Below are 24,255 nucleotides of genomic sequence, written 5' to 3'. Positions count from 1 at the left end.
TTTGCACCATCAGTGCAAATTTCAACACAGTGGAAAAGGCAGTAACATCGTGTTATTATAAAAATAGCCTTGCCTGTGCACCCCCTGAAAGAGTCCCAGGGACCCCCTGGAATCCAGGGACAACAGGCTGGGGACTGTTGCTTCTGGGAAGAGGAATTACTGGGTTGCAGGGTCAAGATGTGCGCAGCCTTGCCAGGTAACGCCAGGTGAGGCTGGGCGTCGCCACTCCCAGCGGGAAGTTATCCCACACCCTCATCAACACTTGAAGTTGTCAGGCTTTAATTTTTGTCAAACTGTTAAATGGAGCATCTTTTGGACATTCTTGTTTCCTTCTCTATAAAATGCCTGTCTCTGACTTTTGCTCAGTTTTCAATTGAGGGTTTGTCGTCTTCTAAGGATTTTTAAGAATGTATCGTTTTTGTTTTATTTTAAATGTGTACTAGATGATGATCCTATGTCAGTTAAATGTGCTGCACATTTTCTTCTAGTTGTTTGCTTTGCTTTTCATCCTCATTATGATGTCTTTTGATGAACAGGTGTTCTTAAGTTTCACCTAGTAAAATTTACTAAACTTTCCCTTTATTTATTTATTTTTGGATGGGGGTGAGGGGTTAAGAAATCCTTCCCTACACCCTACTCAGGTCATAAAGATAGTCTCCTATGTTTCCTATGGAAGTTTTGAAGTTTTGTCCTTCACATTTTGATCTGAAATTCGTTTTGTGTATATGGCTTAAGTTGAGATTCATTTTTATTTTTTTCCAGACAAATAACCAATTGTTTCTGCAACACTGTTATATGTTCCTTTACCCTCCAACGTGCTCTGACACATGTCACTCTCATATGTCAGCTTTCCATATACGTGTAGGTCTGTTCCTGGATGTTCTGCTCCATTGGTCTATTTCTCTGTCTCTGTGTCAAGACACTTTGCTTTAATTACTACAGTTTCATAATAAGTCTTGATTGTTGCTGAGGCAAATCCCCCAGTTCTTCTTTAGGAGTGTGGCTTGGCTGTTCTTGGCCCTTTCATTTTCTATTTAAGTTTTAGAGTTATTTGTCAATTTCTATGAAAAGTCCTGTAGAGATTTCGTTAGAATATATTAAATATGGATCAATTTGGGAAAAATTTGCGTTTTCATGAAAGAATTTATTTTTCATTACATTTGAGTCTGCCAATGCATAAAAATGGTATGTCCCTCCGTTCACTTAGGTCTGCTCTGTAGTATCTTTCTAACGTCTAGTAATTTTCTCCATCAAGAGTCTTGTACAGATTTTGTTAGGTTTATTTCCCTAGGTACCTTTGCATATTTTTACTATTATGTATAAAATAATCTATGTGCATAGATTATTTTAAAGTGTGTTTTCAGATTTCTGAATGTTTGAAAAGAATGCACATTCTTAAATAAATGAGCACCGGGGCCAGGTGCGGTGACTCACACCTGTAATCCCAGCACTTTGGGAGGCCAAGGCAGATGGATCCTGAGGTCAGGAGATCGAGACCATCCTGGCTAACATGGTGAAACCCTGTCTCTACTAAAAATACAAAAAATTAGCCAAGCGAGGTGGCGGGCGCCTGTAGTCCCAGCTACTCGGGAGGCTGAGGCAGAATGGTGTGAACCCGGGAGGTGGAGCTTGCAGTGAGCCGAGATCGCACCACTGCACTCCAGCCTGGGCGCCAGAGCAAGACTCTGTCTCAAAAAAAAAAAAAATGAGTACAGGACTCCTTAGTTTTCCATTACCTCAAGTGTGTATTTATTGTATGTCCTGTCTGCTTATTGCTGGTTTAATGAATGTAATTTACTTTTGTATATCAAGTTTAAATTTGACAACATTGTACATTCTTATTCTAATAATTTGTATTCTTTGGGGTTTTTCATGTAGACAAGTACATCTGAGAATAATGACAGTTTTGTTTCCTCCTTTCCAATCCTTATTCTTTTTAGTTCTGTGGTAGTCATAGAATAGAACCCTCCAGTAATAGGTAGACAAGAGTGATGGATAGACCTTAATCTGTCATTTTAAATCCTGAAATGTTGAGATGATTTGTTATTGCAGAGTAACACTGCCCAATGTAACTCTTTTGGTTTTTTTTTTTTTTTTTTTTGGTTTTGTTTTGGTTTTTCTTGAGACAGAGTTTCACTCTTGTTGCCCAGGCAGGAGGGCAATGGCACGATCCCGGCTCACCGCAACCTTCATCTCCCAGGTTCAAGCAATTCTCCTGACTCAGCCTCCCGAGTGACTGGGATTACAGGCATGCGCCACCACGCCCAGCTAATTTTGTATTTTTAGTAGAGACAAGGTTTCTCCATGTTGGTCAGGCTGGTCTCGAACTCCCTACCTCAGGTGATCTGCCCGCCTTGGCCTCCCAAAGTGCTGGGATTACAGGCATGAGCCACAGCGCCCGGCCTGACTAACTTATTGTGCTAACTTGCACCTCTGGTACAATGTCAAATAGAAGGATTGATAGCTGGCGTTCTTGTTTTGTCCTGATTTTCAAAGGAATTTTTTTAACGTGTCCCAATAGAGTATGATGTTTGCTACAGGATTTCTTTAGATGTCTATTATCAGCTTAAGGAAGTATCCTGTTCCTTCCTATTTTTCTGAGAATTCTCATCATGAATGGTTGTTAAATTTCTTTTTTTTTTTCTGGACCTGTTACTCACATATTCTCTTCTCCTTTAAACTATTAGCTGATTATTTATGTTAGTTTTTAAAATAAAAACTAATATAAATCTTTTGTTTGTCTGTTTGTTCTGGGTTTTGTTGTTGTTGTTGTTGTTGTTGTTTTTGAGATAGAGTCTTGCTCTTTTGCCCAGGCTAGAGTACAGTGATGTGAACACAGCTCACTGCGGCCTCAACCTCCTGGACTCAAGTGATCCTCCTGCCTCAGCCCCCCAAGTAGCTGGGACTACAGGCACACGCCTCCATACCTGGCTAATTTTTGTATTTTTTGTGGAGACGGGGTTTCACCATGTTTACCCGGACTGGTCTAGAACTCCTGAGCTCAAGAGATCTGCTTGCATTGGCCTCCCAAAGTGCTAGGAGTACAGGTGTGAGCCACCTCACCTGGCCTAGTTTTTCATTGCTGTTGTTGTAGTTTGAGATGGAGTTTTGCATTTGTTGCCCAGGCTGGAGTGCAATAGCATGATCTTAGCTCACTACAATGTCTGCCTCCCGGATTCAAGAGATTCTCCTGCCTCAGCCTCCCAAGTAGCTAGGATTACAGGTGCCCACCACCAAGCTCAGCTATTTTTGTATTTTTAGTAGAGACAGGATTTCACCATGTTGGTCAGGCTGTTCTCAAACTCCTGACCTCAAGTGATCCACCCTCCTCGGCCTCCCAAAGTGCTGGGATTACAGGCGTGAGCCACTGCACCAGGCTGTTTTTTTAATCAATGTTGAATCAACTTTGCATTTCTGAGATAAACAAAACTGGGATAAATGAAATTGTTATCTTTTTCACATATCCCTGGATTTGGTTTGCTAATGTTTTGTTTAGGATTTCTGCAGTGTGAGACTGAACTGTTATTTCCCTTTCTGACACTGTTCTTGTGTCGTCTTTGTTTCTCTTACCCTGTTCTCTATTCTTCCTGAAAGACTGGAATTACTTATTCTTGGAGCATTTTGTAGAATTAGCCAATGGAACCATCTAGGCCTGGTATTTTCTTTGAGGGATGACTTTCTTGTACTGATTCAAGGTTATTCTTGTTTGTTTCTTTGTTTATTCTTGTTATTGATTTAATGGTTATAGGACTATTTAGGTTTTCTGTCTCTTCTTTAGTCTGTTTTGTAATTTATATTTTTCTAGGAATTCGGCCATTTCCCCTAAGTTTCCAAATTTATAGACATAAAGTTATTTGTAATATTCTCTAGGTATCTTTTTAATTTCTTCACATCCACATTGATTCATCTGTAGTATTTTGATTATTTACATCTCTCTTTGTTTCTTTATCAGTCTTATCAGAGGTTCATCAATTTTATTAATGTTTTCAAATAAAGATCTTTTTACTTTGTTGATTCTGTAGATTGTAGTTTTTTTTACTATTTCATTTCTTTCTTCTCTACTCTTTATTATTTCTTTCATCTACTTTCTTTGGATTTATATTGTTATTCTTTTTCTAGTTTCTTATGTTGGATGTTCAGCCTGTTTTTATCCTTGTTTTCTAATAAAAGCATGAAAGATGATTTCTCTTTACATAAATTTTTATTTACAGCCCCCCAAGTTTTATTTTTAATATTTTCATTATCATTCTAATTCCATTATGATTTCATCTTTGAGCAATAGATTATTTTTAAATTTTTTTAAGTTTCTTTACATTTGAAAAGAATGCATATTCTCAAGAAATTAAGTTCAAGTTTCCATATTTGTTTATTACTTCAAATTGTGTTGTTCAGATTCATATTCATCCTGGATTTCGTTTGGTTTTTCTTTTTCAATCTCCCTAACCTATTAATTACCGTCATGTGTGTTAAAATCTTCCATGTGACTGTAGGACTCAACTTCTCCTTATAAAGAACTTCACCTTTCTGATTATTTTTGCCTCCATATATTGAACCTATGTTACTAGCTGCAATCAAGTTTAGACTTGTGACATATCCCTGATGAGTTGAACCTTTTATCATTATGCAATTACTCTCTCATTTCTCCTAAAGCTTTTTGCCTTAGGATCTTTTTTGTTGCCTTAAAGTCTATTTTGTTCAATATTAATATAGCTACATAATATTTATCAGATATATATTCTTTTTTTTTTACTTATGTCTTTGTGTTTGGAGTTGTATCTCTTGAAAGTGGCAAGCAGCTGCATTTTTTAATTACAGTGTTGTAATCACTAATCCATAAGAGTTTGTTCTTGCTATCTTCTGTTTTACTATGTAGTTATCTTCCTTATCTGTTTACTTTTCCTCCTTTCTTTGCTTCTTTTGAATGAATAGGTCTCCCATTCCATCTTCCCCTCTATTTATTGAAAGTTACCGCCGGGCGCGGTGGCTCAAGCCTGTAATCCCAGCACTTTGGGAGGCCGAGACGGGCATATCACGAGGTCAGGAGATCGAGACCATCCTGGCTAACACGGTGAAACCCCGTCTCTACTAAAAAATACAAAAAACTAGCCGGGCGAGGTGGCGGGCGCCTGTAGTCCCAGCTACTCGGGAGGCTCAGGCAGGAGAATGGCGTGAACCCGAGAGGTAGAGCTTGCAGTGAGCTGAGATCTGGCCACTGCACTCCAGCCTGGGCGACAGAGCGAGACTCTGTCTCAAAAAAAAAAAAAGAAAAAGAAAAAAAGTTACCCTGGCAGTTTTTTGTTTTTTGTTTTTGTTTTTTTGAGATGAAGTTTTGCTCTTGTCGCCCAGGCTGGAGTGCAATGGCATGATCTCGGCTCACTGCAACCTCTGCCGCCAGGTTCAAGCAATTCTCCTGCCTCAGCCTCCTGAGTAGCTGGGATTCCAGGCACCTGCCACCACACCCAGCTAATTTTTGTGTATTTAGTAGAGACGGGGTTTCATCATGTTGACCAGACTGGTCCTGAACTCCTAACCTCAGGTGATCCCCTCGCCTTGGCCTCTCAAAGTGCTGGGATTACAGGCGTGAGCCACCGTGCTTGGCCTACCCTGGCAGTTTTAACAAACACATTTATGTTAAGTTTCATCTTTTAAATGCTGGTATATTATACAGTGGAAAGTTCTATATCCATTTAAAATTTTTGTTTCCAAAGGATATGTTATGGCACAGGGAAAGGTTTGCATAGCAAAGTACGGGAATATATATGGTTATGATAGATGCATGCATACACACAGCTGGCGCTCATTACTCCCAGCAGCTGCGTTCTATAAAGTCAAAAACACTGAATGAGTGAGCACGGAACCATTGCTCCCCGGGGAAATGCAAGGTTAGGTTCCCTGTGAGCCTCTCATCACAGCATTTTTGTCAACAGATCCATATATCACTTTGTTTTATGTGTGTTTATGTTTAAAGACATTATTTAATATAAATTATTGATTAATATTGATCTCATGGCCAACAGTGCTATTTCTCATGGCTGAACGCTGATGTTACACACAGTTTCTCTGTGAGGCACAGAGCAGCCTTTGCCTGCGTGGGAACACTAGACGGCACTTCGGCACCATGCTTGGGGGCCTTTCTCAACAGTGAAATTATCAGCAAACAGTACAAAAATGTAAAGGACATGATACTTAGTAGGCCAAGTCTGAGAGTGAGATGCAGGAGGACAGAGCATTGCCTCGCCTCTGCTGGAGATGTGCACGGACACTCATGACTTCAATATTTTTGCCACCCCGTGCATGTGTACAGAAGACCACAAAAATGACACAAGTTTTTGGGGTTACAAATACATTTTAGAGAGGAGGCAAATTTGCAAATACAGAATCCAGGAATAATGAGGTTCGTGTATGTGTGTGTGTCCGTGTGTGTGTGTGTGTGTGTGTGAAGTTACATTTTAAAATGTATTTTTAAAAGGACTAAAAGGGTACACACCGAATCTTTGGTATTTCTGGACGGTTTGGGGGTTTTGACATTTCCCGGGTCGTAGGGATCATGAACTGACTTCATGTTCTAAAAGATGATTGACAAAAAGGCTCAGAATGTGGTCCTGTGTGTTTTTTCTAGCCCTGCTTTAGTGACAAGACCAGCAACCTAGAGGCTTACGTGAAATGGTTCAACAGACTGTGCTACCTGGTGGCAACTGAGATCTGCATGGTGAGTAGACAGCCAGGGTGGACACCACCTGGCATAGCCCAAGGCGGCTGGAGTTGGGAGGAGCCTACTGGGGAAGGAACCGGAAGGACACCTTGAGTCCTGTTCATTTCCAAGTCCAATGCCAGGCTGGGCACCCCTCCAGGACTCCAGGTGATACCAGCTTTCCTGCAGTGACATTTCCCTCCAAGTAGAACCCAGGACAGATCCACTGGCCAGGCACAGAGGGTGTTGGAGAGGGTTTGCTGAAGGAGTGAGAGGCAGTCACTCGCAGCCCCAGTGGCTCTGCTCTCTCCATCTGTGCCGGCCTGCCTTGGGCAGCCTGGCCTGCAACTGGCCTTGTTTGGCTTCCTCGGGACCTAGAGGTGGACGTGATCTGACCTCTAAGCCCTGGGAGATACACGTAAAAGCCCATGGTTCCAGCTGCTCCTGGAAAGCACCAAAACTCAGCAGCGTGGGGCCAGACGTGCTTGTCACTGAGTCGCAGTCCTGCCTGGCCACACCCACCCGTCCTCCTCCTTGCAGCAGAGGGGCCCTCGTCTGAACCCACTCTCTCACCTTAAGATGAAGCCCAGGGGGCCGCTCATCCCAGGACCAGGCTAGAGGCAGCGCCGGGGCAGGCCGGGCTCTCCGCAGCAGGTGCTGAGACCGAGTATGGGGCACGTGTTCATGAGGGGTCCACACCTGCGGACAAGCGTAGAGAGGAGGCAGCCCCATGCGACGATGTGACGACAGACACGGGTGGCCTCCCCCACCTGGCTCAGCCTCCATCACAGGGCGGGCTGCCCTTCAAAGGACAGGGCCGGCTTTGGGTGGGCAGCTCTCTGTGGCCAAGACAGCCCCTGGAAGGGGGTTTGGTGACACATCTCAGAGCACAACACCCCACTTCTTGGTGGCGGTAAAGACCCTTGCTATATCTTTGGTGGGCAAGCAACACCTACCTGTGTGGAAAGAATGCAACGCAGGCCCCCCTGGCCCAGCCCACTCACACCCTCGCGCCACAGGCTGCAGGCGAGAGGGCCGAGCCCGGGTGAAGCTTGCTTGGCCTGAGCCTCCCAGGGAGCCAGCTGTGGCCCAGGATGGCCAGGGAAGGACACGGTGTGGTTCTGCACATCAGACGGGTCTGAAGTCCCAAGCGCCCGACCACAAAGGTTTACCAGTCACACAGTTGTTAGATGGAGAGCGCGGAGAGGCTGCTCGAGGGACAGGTCTCAGGGCCAGCTTGTACCCCAGCAAGGGGAGAAAGCCCAGGGCTGGGGGAAGGTGGGTGGGGCTCTCTAATTCAGGGGAGGAGTTGGGTGGGAGCTGGGCCCAGAGGGAGGAGGGCGCTGGAGGGGAGCCATGGAGCATCTCGTGAAGGTGCGTCTCAGCAGCTCCAGGGCTACAGGGAGTGCCTGTGTCCCACCGGGCCCACCTAGCCCTCTATGGCGTTGGGCTCTGCTAGCTCGGCCCGTGAAGCGCTCTGAGACCCTGTTTACCCTGGGCCTCAAGTGCCCCAGCTGTGCAGTGGGTTTAGAGAAGGCAAAGAGGGCCGGGTGACGGGAGCGGGCCTGGTCAGGGCAGGGTGGAGGTGTGTCACTGCTGAGGCTCTGCTGCCCTGTCCACAGCCAGCCAAGAAGAAGCAGAGGGCCCAGGTGATTGAGTTCTTCATCGACGTGGCCCGCGAGTGCTTCAACATCGGCAACTTCAACTCCCTCATGGCCATCATCTGTGAGTGGGCCGGCTCGGGCCTGGAGTCCCCAGTGCACAGGCCCCCCCAGAGGTCGGAGCGGGTGCAGCCAGGCAGGCAGAGTGCAAGCCAGGGCCCGCCACTGAGCAGCGGGAGGGCGTGGGCTGGGCTGTCTGAAGGCCTGGGCAATCCTATGTCCCCGCCTCAGAGGTCCTGGGGAGCCATGCCTTTTGAGGCAAGCCCAGCCCCGTCGGGATGTTTGGCGGGGGCTTGGTGGTATGTCCCCAGACCCAGAGAGAACGAGGGCCCAGTGCAGGTGCTCGGTGCAGAATGGGACCGGCATGGTGGGAGCAGGCCCACCTGAGCATGATGTCCACCAGCACCCCTCACCCACCCACCGTGTGACAGACTGAGCCCTGCAGCCCCCAGCCCTGGTCAGGGTGGAGCCCAAGGGGCTATAGGTAAACAGAGGACCCCCTGTCCCAGAAGCAGCCCTCTCCAACTCTCCCTCCCTCTTCCAGCTGGCATGAACATGAGCCCTGTCTCCAGGCTAAAGAAGACCTGGGCCAAAGTGAAGACAGCCAAGTTTTTCATCCTCGAGGTAAATGAGGCTGCTGGGCTGCCGGGTGCCTCCGGCCATCCCCTGGACAGAGCTGCCCACACGCCTCCCTATCTCCTTTCAGCACCAGATGGACCCAACAGGGAATTTCTGCAACTACAGGACAGCCCTACGAGGGGCAGCCCACCGCTCCCTGACGGCCCACAGCAGCCGAGAGAAGGTGGGTCGGGGCCATGTTGGCCCAGCGGGGCTGCAGCAGGGAACCTGGGTGCTGGCTCAGAGTTCACCTGCTGCAGCTCCTGCCCCACTGCAGCATCAGTAATAGACAAGGAGACAGCCAGGTCTCCTTGTTTGCATGCCTCTAGTATCGGGAACTCGCCACCTCCCAAAACTTGAGGGAAGCCAGCCTCGGACAACTCTGATAAGAAGTGCTTCATGAGGGCCTGAAGCTGGGCTGCCTGGGGTCATCCTTTCTTGGGGGGCCACACGAGTGAGGCCACCTCGTCTTCTGCTCACCAGTTCTTCAGAGGCCCCACGGCCCCTCCTCTCTTCTCCTGAGTCAGCGGCCCCAGACCTGCCCTGCCACACTACAGTTTCCAGGCTCCTCCCACTTGGGGCCCTTTGGTCCCTAAACAGCTCCATTTTTCCAAATTTCTTCTGTTTCAGATAAAATTGAGGTTCCAGGTACACAGGATCTTCCACTTCCCTGATTCTAAATATAATACTTTTAATTATGTGGCCTCAGATCACATTTACATTTTTGGCAATCACTGAACCAAGCTTTTTCCTCACCCAAGCTGCCTGTTTACAGCTTGTATCTCTCTCTTTTTTTTTTTTTTTTTTTTTTTTTTTTTTGGAGATGGAGTCTCTCTCTGTCACCCAGGCTGGAGTGCAGTGGTGCAATCTTGGCTCACTGCAACCTCTACCTCCTGGGTTCAAGTGATTTTCCTGCCTCAGCCTCCCAAGTACCTGGGATTATAGGCCCCTGCCACCACACCCGGCTCATTTTTGTGTTTTTAGTAGAGGCAGGGTTTCACCATATTGGCCAGGATGGTCTTGAACTCCTGACCTCAGGTGATTTGCCTGCCTTGGCCTCCCAAAGTGCTGGGATTACATGTGTGAGCCACTGTGCCCGGTCACAGCCTGTATTCTTATATACCTGCATTTGTGGGGCCTTTGCTGACCTGATCAATTTTATTTCTCCTCCAAATTCTACCTATGGCCTCTGGTACAGAGAATCATGCCTCAGTTCTGGGATTGCAGTGATCCTCTGGCTTGAAACCTGTTATCATCCTGATGATTAGAGTTGTTCATCTCTATGGAGAGGAAACTCCGAGACTCATTGTACCTTCGAAGGCCCGTGCCATGCAGAAACATTAGTGGAATCACGTCCCTGCTGTGGTTCGTGGATGTCTGTCTCCAGCGTGAGGGATAATAGAACACATTGCTGTTCTTGAAATTCAGGTCCCCGTGGAATTGCACTGGAGGGATGCCAGTGGGCAGGTTTGGGAAGCAAGCTGAGGTGTGCACGCTTGTGCCACCTGCCAGGCCTTCTTGGCCCTCCACCCAAGGGGCAGACACCAGCCACACGGATGGCTCTGTCCTGTCCAGCTGGCCTTTCCTGTTCAGGCTGTGAGTGTGTCAGTGACTCTGAGCAGCACCCGGGGATGTGAGACCTCAAATCCCAGGGCAGGTGGGTGGCCTGCCAGGAGCCACAGCCTGGAAAGCCAGACAGGGGCAGGAACCTCATGTCACTGAGCACCTGCCTCATTCCAGCCACTTAACCTCCACACCCCACAACTACTCTATGGGGGCATCAGCATTGCCAGTTCCCAGATCCGCAGACTGAGTCTCAGGCAGGAGAGCTCACTAGTCCAGTCACACTGCAGGTAGGTGGCAGAGCCAGGATCACACTCCAGCCTGTCTGGCTCTGAATCTCATGGTCTGCGCACCACCAGGCTGACTCCTGTTCCCAGGCATTGGGTGTGTGTGGCAGTCGCAGGGCACTGGCTATGGGCCTAGGTTGGATGCAGAATCAGTGTACAGGAGCTTGGTGCCGAGCTGGGCTGGGAGCCGTCAGCCATGGCCTGGGCACTCTGCACTGCTTCCTTCCTCTCTGCTGGGACACGGGGCTGTGGGGCAGGTAGAGAGACAGGGATTTGGGTGCCTGTGCTCTGAGCCCCTTCCAGCTCTGGGTGCTGGGATGCTATGCATTGGTGCTGTAGGCAGGCAGCTTAGCGCTGTGTGTTTACTTTAATCACATTCTCCTCTCACTTCCAGTAGAGAGATGGCTCATGGGCGAGGCCCACAAAAGCTGCTCTATGGGTGGAGGGGGTGGAGGGGCAGAGGGAGGGAAGGAAGGAGGAGGAGGAAGGGACACTTAGAGATTCGCTCACAGTTTCCTGGCGCCCCAGCTGAGTTGATGGGCCAGGAGATCTCGGTGGTCATAGCACTTTATGCTTCCTTCTTGTCTGTGGGCGGCTGCTGTCTGCCCCTCTCCCCGTCTGTCACGGGGCCCACTTATCTGGGTGACCTCCAAGCCGACCTGGGCTCTAATTAAACTTCTCACGTCAGAAGCAAGAGCAATGGATTTGCAGATACAAAGGCCTCTTTGGCTGCTGTGAGGGCAAGGAAACCAGGTCAGACATGGGGAGGCCTTGAGTGGCATGGCCATGGCAGAAGGGAAAGGCATAAGGAGCAGGCTCTTTGGGAGCACAGATGGAGGCTAAACCCAGCCGGCAGTGGGATTAGCAAAGATTTGCCAGATGAGGCCTCCTCATTTTGTAGGTTATTCCCATAACTGTGTCTCCACTGCAATGAGGTCAGGAATGAAGAGTGGTGGGGGCCTGCACACAGCCCGCCGCCTTTCACAGGCTGGGTCCACCAGCCTTTCTTTTCCTTCCGGCAGTGGAGCAAGAAAGCTTTTGGTCTAACAGTAAGTGCATCAAGAAAGACATAGGGGGACAAATTGTTAATTTTTTTTTTAAAAAAAAGGAGGCCCCCTTGGGAGGCCGAGGCAAGCGGATCACAAGGTCAGGAGTTCAAGACCAGCCTGGCCAGCATGGTGAAACCCCATCTCTACTAAAAATACAAAAATTAGCCAGGCGTGGTGGCAGGTGCTTGTAATTCCAGCTACTTGAGGAGGCTGAAGCAGGAGAATCACTCAAACCTGGGAGGCAGAGGTTGCAGTGAGCCAAGATCGCGCCATTGCACTCCAGCCTGGGCGACAGAGCCAGACTCCATCTCAAAAAAAAAAAAGGAGGCCACCAAATTTCAGAACAGTTGATGCACATCTGTTCCATGCGTCTTTAACAGTGTGTGCAGCCCGGACTGCCCTCCCGGTGCACATGAGCCTGTGGACCTTTGGATGGGGGTGGGGGTAGTAGGGACCTACCAGCCCCTCCCAGAAAGCAGTGGAAGGACTATTCAAGGGTCATCATGACTGTGCATCTCTTACCCAGCCCCAGGACAGGCAGCAGCACCAAGGCGCTCGGCAGGGTGATGGGGGCCTGGACAGGCAGCAGCACCACGGCGCTCGGCAGGGTGATGGGGGCCAGGACAGGCAGCAGCACCACGGCGCTCGGCAGGGTGATGGGGGCCTGCTCCTTTCTTGGTGGTCCTTATTACCCTCCATGGTGCACAGGAATTCACCTCGTAACCCGTGAAGCCGCGAGGCCCTGACTAGCCCAGGAAGTCTCCCCTGCCCTCTGCACCCTGGGGTCGGGTTTGAGGTCCCTGGGGCAGCTATCTGCTGGCAAGGCTGCCCCGTCCTGGAGCCAGCTGTATAGAGCGACCAGCTGGGGCTGACCTGCCCCATCTTTCTTCCAGATTGTCATTCCGTTCTTCAGCCTGCTCATCAAAGACATCTACTTCCTGAATGAGGGCTGTGCCAACCGCCTTCCCAATGGACACGTCAACTTTGAGGTAGGACCTCTGTGGGGACCTCTACTGAGGTGGACAGGCCAGGAAAAGTTCCCAGGGCAGGACCACTGGCCCCTGCCCTAATGGGGGACTCTGGGGCAGAATGAGCCATTGACAGCCAACCTCGGCGAGATTATCAGGGTCCTCCCACCCTGACATCACTGCGGTGGGGATGCTGAGGCTCAGGGTCATGTCCCTCCAGGCTGGGCCTCATGGCCAGCACAGGTGAAGCAGAGTCCATCTGAGCCCTTGAGGGGTACCAGGCTGGTGAGAAAGGCAGCTCCATGGGCCCACAGTGACAACCAGCAAGGTGCTGTGACGGGCTGTGCCCTGGAGGTCAGGACCAGCCCAAAGGCAGAGCCCTGAGTAGCAGGAGGAAGCTATCAGGCCAAGGCCAGAGTGAACAAAACAGAAAGAATTCTGCTCCCTCTACAGACACTCACTGCTGTCAGCTCAAGTGTCTCCTCTTCCAGGAAGCCTCCCTGGACCTCCCAGGCAGAGAGAGCCCACCTGGCAGGCCTCCCAAAGCACAGCAGGCTGGGCATCCCTCCATCCATCCTCGGTTACTGCACCCGAGTCCCTGAGCTCCCGAGAAGAAAGGCCAGGCTGACCGACTCCGTATCCTGAGCTCCAAAAGGGCCCACCCGGCACATGTGTCTTGGGAGTAGCTGGGGAGCTAGGCAGACACTGAGTCAGACAGAGCATGCCAGGCAGCAGTGGGACCCCCAGTCTGCAGGAAGGAGGGGGCTCTTCTCCCACTGAGAGCCAGCCCCACCCTAGTATTGGCCTTAGCAGTGGGTAACACAGTGAGTGTGAGGCCCCACCCAGCCTCCAACTCCAAGGAGCCATAAGTCCTGGGCCAGTCACCAGTCACTGCTCTGTCTGAGCCTCAGTCTCTCCCTGTGTAAGATGGGGCTTCAACTGTAGCCCACAGAGGGGCTGGGGTAGAGATGCAGCATGGCCCTCCATGGGCTTTGAGTGTCCCCTGCAGGTAGGAACCACAGCACATGGCCAGACCCTTGGGCCTGGAGCTGCCCTCCTCACAGATGCCCCAGCAGACCGCCACATGCTGCCCACAGGCCTGGTGAGCGGGTCCGAGGCCGCCTCGCCGCTTAGGTTAGCCCAGGCTGGAGGCGATGTGGGCAAGATCGGACTTAGGCAAGACAGTGCAGGGGCCCAGGGAACTGGGATCCTCCTCGGCAGGTGACACCAGCCCAGACCAGGCGTGGGAACCCCTGCCTTTGCCCTTCCTGAATTGATGCTCAGAGCTGAGGCCAGGGACAGGTGAGACTACAAGGTGCTTGTGTGATCCCAGCTTTGGGGAGCAAGCGGAAGGGACTGGACCTGGCTTCCAGGGCAGATCGGGGGGTCCCTGCCATTCACAACTGTGCACTCCTGTTTGTTTAAAGTTGGCACCTTTTAAAAAAAATTAAATACATGTGTTTACGTTTCACTTAAATAAAATCATACTTAAATGAATTACTTAAGTCTTACTTATACTTATTTAAATATATTTGCATAATTCTGTAAATCAACAAACATGTATCACTTGCCATACATAGAGGATAACAACAAAAATAAATATGATGACATAAAACTGTGTCTACTCTTGCTCCATGCAGGCTGCAGGCCCGGGCTGCCCTCGCCCTCATTTATTGCCCCCTGCTCCTCCTCAGACCCCTAAAGTCACTGGGGGTTGAGCGAGTCTCTGCCAGGACCAGCCCCTCCCCGTCTTGTGGACCTCCAGGCTCTGGAGTTGCCTCCTTTCTGTGTCTCTGTGACTCTGGCAGAGACCAGCCCCTCCCCGTCCTGGGGACCTCCAGGCTCTGGAGTCGCCTCCATTCTGTGTCTCTGTGACTCTGGCAGAGACCAGCCCCTCCCCATCCTGGGGACCTCCAGGCTCTGGAGTTGCCTCCATTCTGTGACTCTGGCAGAGACCAGCCCCTCCCCATCCTGGGGACCTCCAGGCTCTGGAGCGCCTCCATTCTGTGTCTCTGTGACTCTGGCAGAAATTCCTGGAGCTGGCCAAGCAGGTGGGCGAGTTCATCACCTGGAAACAAGTGGAGTGTCCCTTCGAGCAAGACCCCAGCATCACCCACTACCTGTCCACCGCCCCCATCTTCAGTGAGGATGGTAAGTGAGTCCTGCAGCCCTCCTGCCTGCTGGGCCACGGGACCCTGGGGTAGCCTCTCAGTCGCCATTCAGGACCCCTGCTCTGACTAGGTTAGGGAGGCACCCTACCCACCTGGGCTGGCTCCAGGAGGGAACAAGGAGGACTCCATCCCCCTGGCTGGCCCATTGCCATTCCAGGAACACAGGATGGGCCTGAAGAGGTCCAGGCTGGGACCTCAAGGACCCCCGGGGCCAGGCTTCTCCCCGGACAGTTTGGACACCTTTGGGATTCTAAATCAGAACCATCTACCAGTCTGAATCACTTTCCTCAGTAAAGTGGGGGTGATGATAAGAATCACCCTCAGCCGGGCGCGGCGGTTCACGCCTATAATCCCAGCACTTTGGGAGGCCAAGGCGGGCAGATCACAAGGTCAGGAGTTCAAGACCAGCCTGACCAACATGGTGAAACCCCCTCTCTACTAAAAATACAAAAATTAGCCGGGTGTGGTGGCGCCTGCCCATAGTCCCAGCTACTCAGGAGGCTGAGGCAGGAGAATCACTTGAACCCAGGAGGCAGAAGTTGCAGTGAGCCAAGATCGTGCCACTACTGCACTCCAGCCTGGGCGACAGAGCGAGACTTCATCTCAAAAAAAAAAAAAAAAAAAAGATTCACCCTCCCAGAGCTGACGTGGGCAGTGCCAGGCACGGCCCTGACTGTGTAGGCGTGCACGTGTGTCCTGGTATATAAACACAGGTGCGAGATGAGGCCTCTTTGCTCCAGAGTGCCATTCATTTCTGTCCTCTCCACTAAATAAGCATTTCCATGTGATCATTTGTCAGATGTAAGTTTGCTTTGCAAGTGTGCTAAGGGGGCAGGTCCCAGGGCCCTGCTTTCAGGAAGCAGAAGTGGTAGAGAAGCAAGTGGCCCCGTGTGCTTGAGCTGGGGTGGCATGGCCCCGTGGCCAGCCACATCACCCTGAGAGGGCCTGCTCCGGACGCAGAAGACCTGGCTCCTCATCACCGCATGCATGGCACAGAGGGACCCTCACTTAGGCTCAGGGAGCACTTTCACGTTCTGGAAAAAAAAAAAATAGGGGAGAAGGATCTTTTAATGATTTTGCTTTTGAATACTTTCAACTTTGCCATTTTATTGTTTATATTTTGAAGCTGGGAACTTTTTGGAGGGGGTTTCACCTGTATCTGTAGCCACCTCCCCCGACTTCCACTAAGAAACTCAGCAGCTGATGAATAAACCAGTCTGAGCTGCTCCCACCCCAGTGAGCTGTGCCATGAGCAGGCCTCATCGTCTCTAAGGCTCCCCTGCAGCATCTGGAAAGGGGGGTGATGCGAGAACCTGCTCCCCACGGCTGTGGTGAGAATGCCTTGAGTTGCCCAGGCAAAGCCCATACAACTACACTCAATCCACACTAGTGTATTAGTTTCCTGTTGGTGCTGTCACAAATCACAAACTTGGTGACTCAAAGCAACACATTTATCCTTATAGACTTCTGGAGATCAGAGGGCTGAAATTAGTTTCTTTGGGCTAAAATCAAGGTGTCAGCAGGGCTGGTTTCTTCTGGACGCCCTGAGAGTAGCATCTATTTCCTGGCCTTTTTCAACTTCTCATGGCCACCTGTATTCCTTGGCTGTGGCCCCTTCCTTCATCTTCAAAGTGCATCACTCCAATCTCTGCTGCCATCATCACATCATTTTCTCTCCACTATAGTCAAATCTCCCTTTGCCATCCTCTTATAAGGACACCTGTGACTGCATTTAGGGCCCTCACATATAATCCAAGATATTCTCCCCATCTCCAGATCCTTCATTTAATCATGTCTGCAAGGTTCCTTTTTGCCTTAATATTTTAAAAATATATTTATTTTTTATAAATATATTTATATATAAATATAAAAAATATATTTATTTTTATTAATATTTATTTTTTAAATATTAAAAGCACTGAGAGAGAAATGACACTTTACCCATAGGGGAAAAACAGTTTGAATCATGTCAAATTTCTCATCAGAAACCAAGAGGTCAGAAGACAGGGGCACATTTTTCAATTATCAAAAATAAAGAACTGTCAAGCCAGAATCCTATATACAGTGAAAACATCCTTCAGGAATTAACTATAGATAAATCAAAATAGAATTCTAAAAGCTGTTCAGGTAAACCACAGGAAGACAAAAAAAATAAAACAGAGAACAAAACACAGAACAAAAAGAAAACAAAAAAATAGACAAAAAGGCAGACTTAAGTCCTAACATATTAATAATTACATTAAATATAAATGGTCTAAATGCACCAAGTAAAAGAAATTGACAAAGTCAATTTTTTAAAATGATCCAACGATAATGCTATCTACAAGAAACTCACTTCAATATAATGATAGAGACATTTTGATAAGTAAAGAGAAGAAAAGAGCCGGGTGCGGTGGCTCATGCCTGTAATCCCAGCACTTTAGGAGGCTGAGGCGGGTGGATCACGAGGTCAAGAGATCGAGACCATCCTGGCTAACATGGTGAAACCCAGTCTCTACTAAAATTACAAAAAATTAGCTGGGCGTGGTGGCAGGTGCCTGTAGTCCCAGCTACTCGGGAGGCTGAGGCAAGAGAATGGCATGAACCCTGGGAGGTGGAGCTTGCAGTTAGCCGAGATCACGCCAGCGCACTCCAGCCTGGGCAATAGAGCAAGACTCCATTCCAAAAAAAAAAAAAGAAAAGATATAGCATGCTAATATTAATTAGAGGAAAGCAAGAATAGCAATATTAATTTCAGATAAACTACACCTTAGAAAAAAGAAAATTATTACCAGAAACAAAGAAGGACATTATATATTAATAATAGGGTCAGTCCTCCAAGATATAGCAATCCTAACTATGTATCCACCAAACATCAGGGCTGCAAAATTCATTAAGCAAAAGCTGATGAAACTGAAAAGAGAAATAAGTAATCTACAATTACAATTGAAGATGTCAGCACCCTTCTCTCAACAATTGATAGAACAACTAGACAGAAAATCAGCAAAGACAAAGAACTCAACAATATCATCAAACAACAGGATCTAATCAACATTCACAGAACACTCCATACAAGTGCAGTAGAACACACATTTTTAAAAATTGCCCCCAGAATATAGACCAAGATATACCATATCCTGAGCCATAAAACAAGCTGAAACAAATTTAAAGTAATTGAAATCATAACACACTGTGTTCTTCAGCCACAGCGGGATTAAATTATACATCAGTAGCTTGAGACAATAGAAAACTCTTCAAACATTTAGAAATTAAATGACACACTTGTAAATAATCCATGGGTCAAAGAGGCTCATGGGAAATTAAAAAAATAATTGAACTGACTGAAAATATAATCAAATTTGTGGGACAGCTAAAGCAGGACTGGGAGGAAATTTTATAGCACCAAATGCATATATTAGAAAAAAGGGAAAGTTTCAAATCAATAATGTAAGTTCCTACATCAAGACTCCAGAAAAACAGGAGCAAAATAAACTCAAAGCCAGCAGAAGGAAGGAAATAAGAGCAGAAATCAGTGAAACCATAAGCAGAAAAACAATAATCAAAGGGCTGGTTCTTTGAAAAGAACAAAACTGACACCATCTAGCAAAGAACCTCTTGACAAAGAAAAGGAAAAGACACAAATTACTAATACAGTAGTGCCCCCTTATCTGTAGTTACTCTCAGTCAACCATGGTCTGAACATATTACATGGAAATTCCAGAAATAAACAATTCATAAGTTTTGAATTGTGCACCATTCTGAGTAGTGTGATGAAATCATACGTAATCCCACCCTGTTCCTCCTGGGACATGAATCATCCCTTTGTCCAACATTTGTGCTGTATTTATGCTGCCTGTTAGTCACTTAGTAGCCATCTCAGTTATCAGATCAACTGTCAATGTCACTGTGCTTGTGTTCAGGTAACCCTTATTTTACTTTTTTTTTTTTTTTTTTTTTTTTGAGACAGTCTTGCTCTGTCACCCAGGCTGGAGTACAGTGGCACAATCTCAGCTCACTGCAGCCTCTGCCTCCTGGTTCAAGTGATTCTCCTCCCTCAGCCACCCAAGTAGCTGGGATTACAGGCGTGAGCCACCATGCCCAGCTAATTTTTGCATTTTTAGTAGAGACGGGGTTTCACCATGTTGGCCAGGCTGGTCTCGAACTCCTGACCTCAAGTAATCTACCAACCTCAGCCTCCCAAAGTGCTGGGATTACAGGGGTGAGCCACCACACCCAGCCTATTTTACTTCTTAATGGCCCCAAAGTACCTGAGTAGTGATGCAGGCAATTCAGATATGGCAAACAGAAGCTGTAAAGTGCCTCCTTTAAATGATGAGGTGAAAGTTCTCAAATTAAGGGGAAAAAAATGTATGCTGAGATTACTAAGATCTACAGTAAGAACAAACTCATCCATGAAACTTTGAAGAAAGAAAAATAAATTCTTGCTAGTTTTGCTGTTGCATCTCAAACTGCAAAAGTACCTGATGGTGCTTAGTTAAGATGGAAAAGGGATCCAAGGCAAGTATGTATAGGATTCCGTACTATCTAGTTTCAGGCAGCCACTAGGGGACTTAGAATGTATCCCCCACAGATAACAGGGGACTACTGTACCAGGAGTAAAACAGGATATCACTAACGACTACAGACATTGAAAAGATAATAAGAGAACACGACAAACAACTCCACACACATGAATTTGACAATTTAAATGAAATGGACTAATTCCTCAAAAAACACAAATTACCACAACTTGACATAAAATAGATAATTTGAATAGCCCTATAACTATTAAATAAATTGAATTTATAATTTTAAAACTCCCAAAAATGAAGTCTGCAGGCTCAAATGATTACACTGGAGATGTCTACCAAACGCTTAAAGAATTAACACCAGTTCTGCACAATCTGTTCCAGAAAGTGGAAGAGGGAGCCTCCTGATTCATTTTACGAAGCCAGTTATCTCAGTTAGTTTGAGCCGCCATAACGAAATACCTTAGACTGAGTAATTCATAAACAACAGACATTTTCTTACCACTGAGTTAAAAATATATATATATATTTTTTCTACAGTTTCAGAGGCCAGAAGTCCAAGATCAAGGCAGATCCTGTGTCTGGTGAGGGCTGCTCTCTGCTTCCAAGGTGGAGCCTTCTTGCTGTGTCCTCACATGGCAGAAGAGGCAAATGCAGTGTCCTCATATGGCAGATGGGCAAAAAGCGGCCAGACTAGCTCCCTCCAGCCCTTTTATAAGGGCACTAATCCCATCCGTGAGGGTGGAACCTCATGGCCTAATCGCCTCCTACAGACCCCATCTGTTAGTTAACACTGTTGCATTAGGGATTATGTTTCAACATGAATTTTTCAGGGACACAAACATCCAAACCATGGCACCAGTATTACTCTGATACTAAAACCAAAGACAGTACCAAAAAAAGAAAATATAGGCCAATATCCCTCAGGAATATAGACACAAGAATCCTTAACAAAATAAGCAAATAGAGTTCAGCAATATATAAAAATAATTATACGTCATGACTAAGTAGGTTCATTCCAAGGATGCGAAGCTGTTCAATATTTGAAATTCAATCAGTGTAATTCACTATACTAAACAGCTAAAGCAGCAAAGACACATGATCATATTAATCAATGCAGAAAAAGGATTTGACAAATTTCTACACGCATTTACAGTAAAAACTCTCAGAAACTAGTAACAGAAGGGAATTTATCAGCATGACAAGTTGCATCTACAGAAACGCTTCTGCAAACATTATTTTTAACAGTGGAAAATTTAATGCTTTCCTCCTAAGACCAGTAACAAGGAAAGGATGTTCACTCTTCCCCACTCTTAGTCATCATAGTAATGGAAGATCTAGTTAGTGCAATAAGGCAAGAACAGGAAATAACATACAAACCAGAAAGAAAAATTAACGCTGTCCCTATTTGCAGATCATGAGGGAAAAAAATCCCAAGGAATCTATAAAAACTCCTAGAACTAATAAGGGATTCAGCAAGGTTGCAAAATACAAGACACACATGCAGAAATCAACTGTGTTTCTATGTATGAGCAATGAACATGCGCACATGAAACTAAAACTATAATACCATTTATAATCACTCACACACGAAAGCGTAGGTGGAAATCTAACAAAACATGCACAGGACGTAGATGCTAAAAGTTAATGCTGATGAAAGAAATCAAGGAAGATGTAGATAAATGGAGACATAGGATGTTCACGAACAGGAAGACTGCATAGCAAAGGTATTAATTCTCCTCCCAGAATTTAAGTACAGGTTTAATGCAATTCCTACCCAAATCCCAGCAAGACTCTTTGTAAGATAGAGATGAGATTCTCCTAAAATATGTATGGGAAGGCAAAGGAACTAGAATTGCTAAAACAATCTTGAAAAGGATTCATGGGAGGAATGAGTCTGCTTGATGTTAAGGCTAATATTATAGAGCTACGGTCATTAAGACAGCACAGTGTTAGGGGAGGGATGGACACATGGTCAATGGGACAGAACAGAGAACCCAGAAAGAGACCCACACAAGTATATCAGGTGATTTTTGACCAAAAAAAAAAAACTCAATGGAGGAAAGCTAGCCCTCCAACAAACAGTGCTGGAGTGTCGAGGCATCCACAGACCACAGACCAACACATGAACCCCAGCCCAAGCCTCACACCTTATACAAATAATTAGCTCAGCATGGATCACAGACTAAAATGTAAAATGTAAACCTATACAACTTTTAGCAGGGAAAAGCAAGAGATAATCCTCAGAATATAGGGCTAGATAAAGAGTTTCTTATTCCAAATATGCCACTATTATATGACCCAGCCATTGCATTCTTGGGCAGTTAGTTATTCTGGAGAAATGAAGACTCATGTATTTATACATCATTTGAAGTGAGTTTCACACAGAAGCAAAAGCCCTGACGCAAATATCATAGAGCTATGGTCATTAAGACAGCACAGTATTAGGGGAGGGATGGACGCATGCAACAATGGGACAGGATAGAGAACCCAGAAAGAGACCCACACAAATATACCAGGTGTAGAACAGGTTATTATCATCTGGGTGTAGAACAGGTTATTATCATCTGGGTGTAGAACAGGTTATTATCATCTGGGTGTAGAACAGGTTACCATCAACCATAGTTGTGAAATTTCACTTCATTTTCTGTCTAGGTCTTTATTTGGCTTCTTATGAAAGTGAGAGCCCAGAGAACCAAACAGAAAAAGAGAGATGGAAATCTCTAAGGTGAGTCTTTGTGCCGAGATGGGGCCTGGGGGCTGCTTGAGACCAGGACAGGGCCGAGGGGCTTCAGAGATTCCCGGGTCATCAGCCTCCTGGGAGCCTGAGCAGCCCACAGTGGGCGGGGGGTGGGATCAAGCCATGGTCGTAGGATGAGGAGAGGAGGCTGAGCCTGTGGCCCCCCCCTCCACAGCTGGTGGCTGCCTCTGTGGGCAGTCAAGACGCATGTCCCAGGGACAGGGACTCCCAGTCTATATTTTTATGCCAGACAGTGGGACACACGCCCCACTTCCTTCTTGCTCAATGTGTTAACACGTCCGAGTGGCAGTCTGAAATGATCCGGAGCAGTGGACTTCGAGGACTGGCCACAGGGGTTTGCAGAACACGCCTTGGGGGCAGGAGGCCGGCTCTCCTCCGTGCACTGAGAAGATGCGCTGTGCTGTGCTGGAGAGCAGTCTAACCGGGGTGAGGAGCTCCAGGCTCTCACCGCTGCCCGACATGCTTAAATCTGCAGATCTTCTATTTTGGGGAAGACATGAAAGCGCTGAGCTGAGGGAGGAGGAAGAGATGGAGCCCGCAGAAGCCGTCCACAGCCCTGCCTCGGATGGCCCAGCGGGCAGAGGCGGGGGAGCGCCTCACTACTTTGCAAATGCCGACCCCGGGGCCTGCTGCCCCTCACAGTGGCCATACGGGCACAGGAGACCTTTTGTGGGACTTCAGCCCTGGCAGGACCCAGGGCCTCCAGACGTGTGGGTGGCACATGCCTTGGGGACATCCTGCCTTCAGGACCGTGGGGCCTGGTCAGTCTGTCCATCCTCGGCAAGGACACAACACTGCCCCATAGGGTGGGGCCACTGCAAGCTCGAGACCTTGCTTGGTGACATGTGCCACTTTGGCCACCACCCAGTCTGTCACCAGGTGGCTTGGGAACTTCTGGAACCACAGCAGGCACCGCGGTGCGAAGTGAGATGCCCGCACCAGCCCCGAGCCCGCCGGCGGCCACTGCCATTCCGCCCATGGTCCCTTACCCTGCCCTGCCAACGAGCTCGTCTCTGCAGCCCTAGGTACCCGCTTCCTGGATGCTGCTGGCCCCAGGAGACAGCTTTCTGGGAACGGCTGTGGAACGGGTCAGCAGGACAAACTGGACACCCGGAGTCACAGTGTGTACACGGCAGTCCCGCCACCCGGCCCCTTGTAAACTCTAGTCGCTGTAAACACACCCGTACACCCTGCCTATCCGTGTCCACCCCAAGTCTCTGACCCGCCGGCCTGAGATGACCTTTGGCCAGGATGCCTGGCAGGTTTTCAACTCAGCCCGGGGAATGTTGCAGCCACAGTTCCAGGCACGGGACCGGGAAACCGTTTCCCATCCAGGGATCCGCGTCGTGCTCACAGAGCCTGGTGCACGGTGGATGCTCAGCTAACCTTTGGTGAGGGATACCCAGAGCCTTGCCTGTGCCTGGTGCCCCTTGTCCAGAGCAGGGCATGAGGAAGCCAGTAAAACCCCCTAGGCCCACCAGCAGGCCCCTCCCACAGCCCCACCCAGTCTGTTTCCAGCCCCTCACAAACGGAGCCAGCAAGCAGTGGGCTGGGGAGCAGCTGAGACCCCACCTGACACGTGACAAGGTCATTTAGTCAGGAAGTCAGGGAGTGCAATTTGCACCCCCTTTCCTGGTCAGGGCCTGCTGGGGGGCAGATGGGTTGGGGAGGGAGCGCTGGGGTGCGCTGACTGACCCACCCTGGCCCACTCTAGGCCATGTCAGGCCCCTCAGCGGTGGGGTCCCACTCAGGATCAGACTTGGTGCCCTAGACTTGGTTCCAAGCTGGGGAACAGGCAGAGACAGGGCCACGAGCAGCCCCGATGCCTCAGCCAACTCAGGGACTCTGCCTGGTGAGCCAGGACCGCAGCAAGGCCCAGGAGGGCCCAGCAGAGGCCCAGGGCCTGCACATCAGGGCCAAGCAGAATCTGCCCTGCACCTCCCCAGCCCACCCCTTCCATCTGAGACCCCAGGGAGGG

The 24,255-nt window shown here is 48.3% G+C and overlaps 1 protein-coding gene across 2 annotated transcripts in view; it reads left to right on the top strand.

Annotated features, from left to right (window-relative positions):
• The window catches only part of RASGEF1C (RasGEF domain family member 1C), a 110,773-nt gene extending 87,299 nt beyond the window's left edge, over positions 1-23,474 (top strand). Inside the window, exons 7-14 of one of the 2 annotated variants that reach the window (XM_030927449.1) lie at positions 6,620-6,709; positions 8,314-8,416; positions 8,897-8,976; positions 9,059-9,154; positions 12,763-12,858; positions 14,865-14,988; positions 22,172-22,244; positions 22,753-23,474. In XM_030927449.1, coding sequence (XP_030783309.1) covers positions 6,620-6,709; positions 8,314-8,416; positions 8,897-8,976; positions 9,059-9,154; positions 12,763-12,858; positions 14,865-14,988; positions 22,172-22,244; positions 22,753-22,777 — 687 coding nt within the window. In that variant the 3' untranslated portion in view covers positions 22,778-23,474. The remainder of the gene's footprint in view (positions 1-6,619; positions 6,710-8,313; positions 8,417-8,896; positions 8,977-9,058; positions 9,155-12,762; positions 12,859-14,864; positions 14,989-22,171; positions 22,245-22,752) is intronic. The other variant, XM_010380960.2, reaches the window with a different exon arrangement.
• Positions 23,475-24,255: the final 781 nt, after the last annotated feature.

The sequence above is a fragment of the Rhinopithecus roxellana genome, chromosome 3, assembly GCF_007565055.1.
Source record: "Rhinopithecus roxellana isolate Shanxi Qingling chromosome 3, ASM756505v1, whole genome shotgun sequence".
Taxonomy (NCBI): Eukaryota; Metazoa; Chordata; class Mammalia; order Primates; family Cercopithecidae; genus Rhinopithecus; species Rhinopithecus roxellana.
The sequence above is the reverse complement of the archived record's forward strand: the minus strand, read 5'-3'. Positions and strand labels throughout refer to the sequence as shown.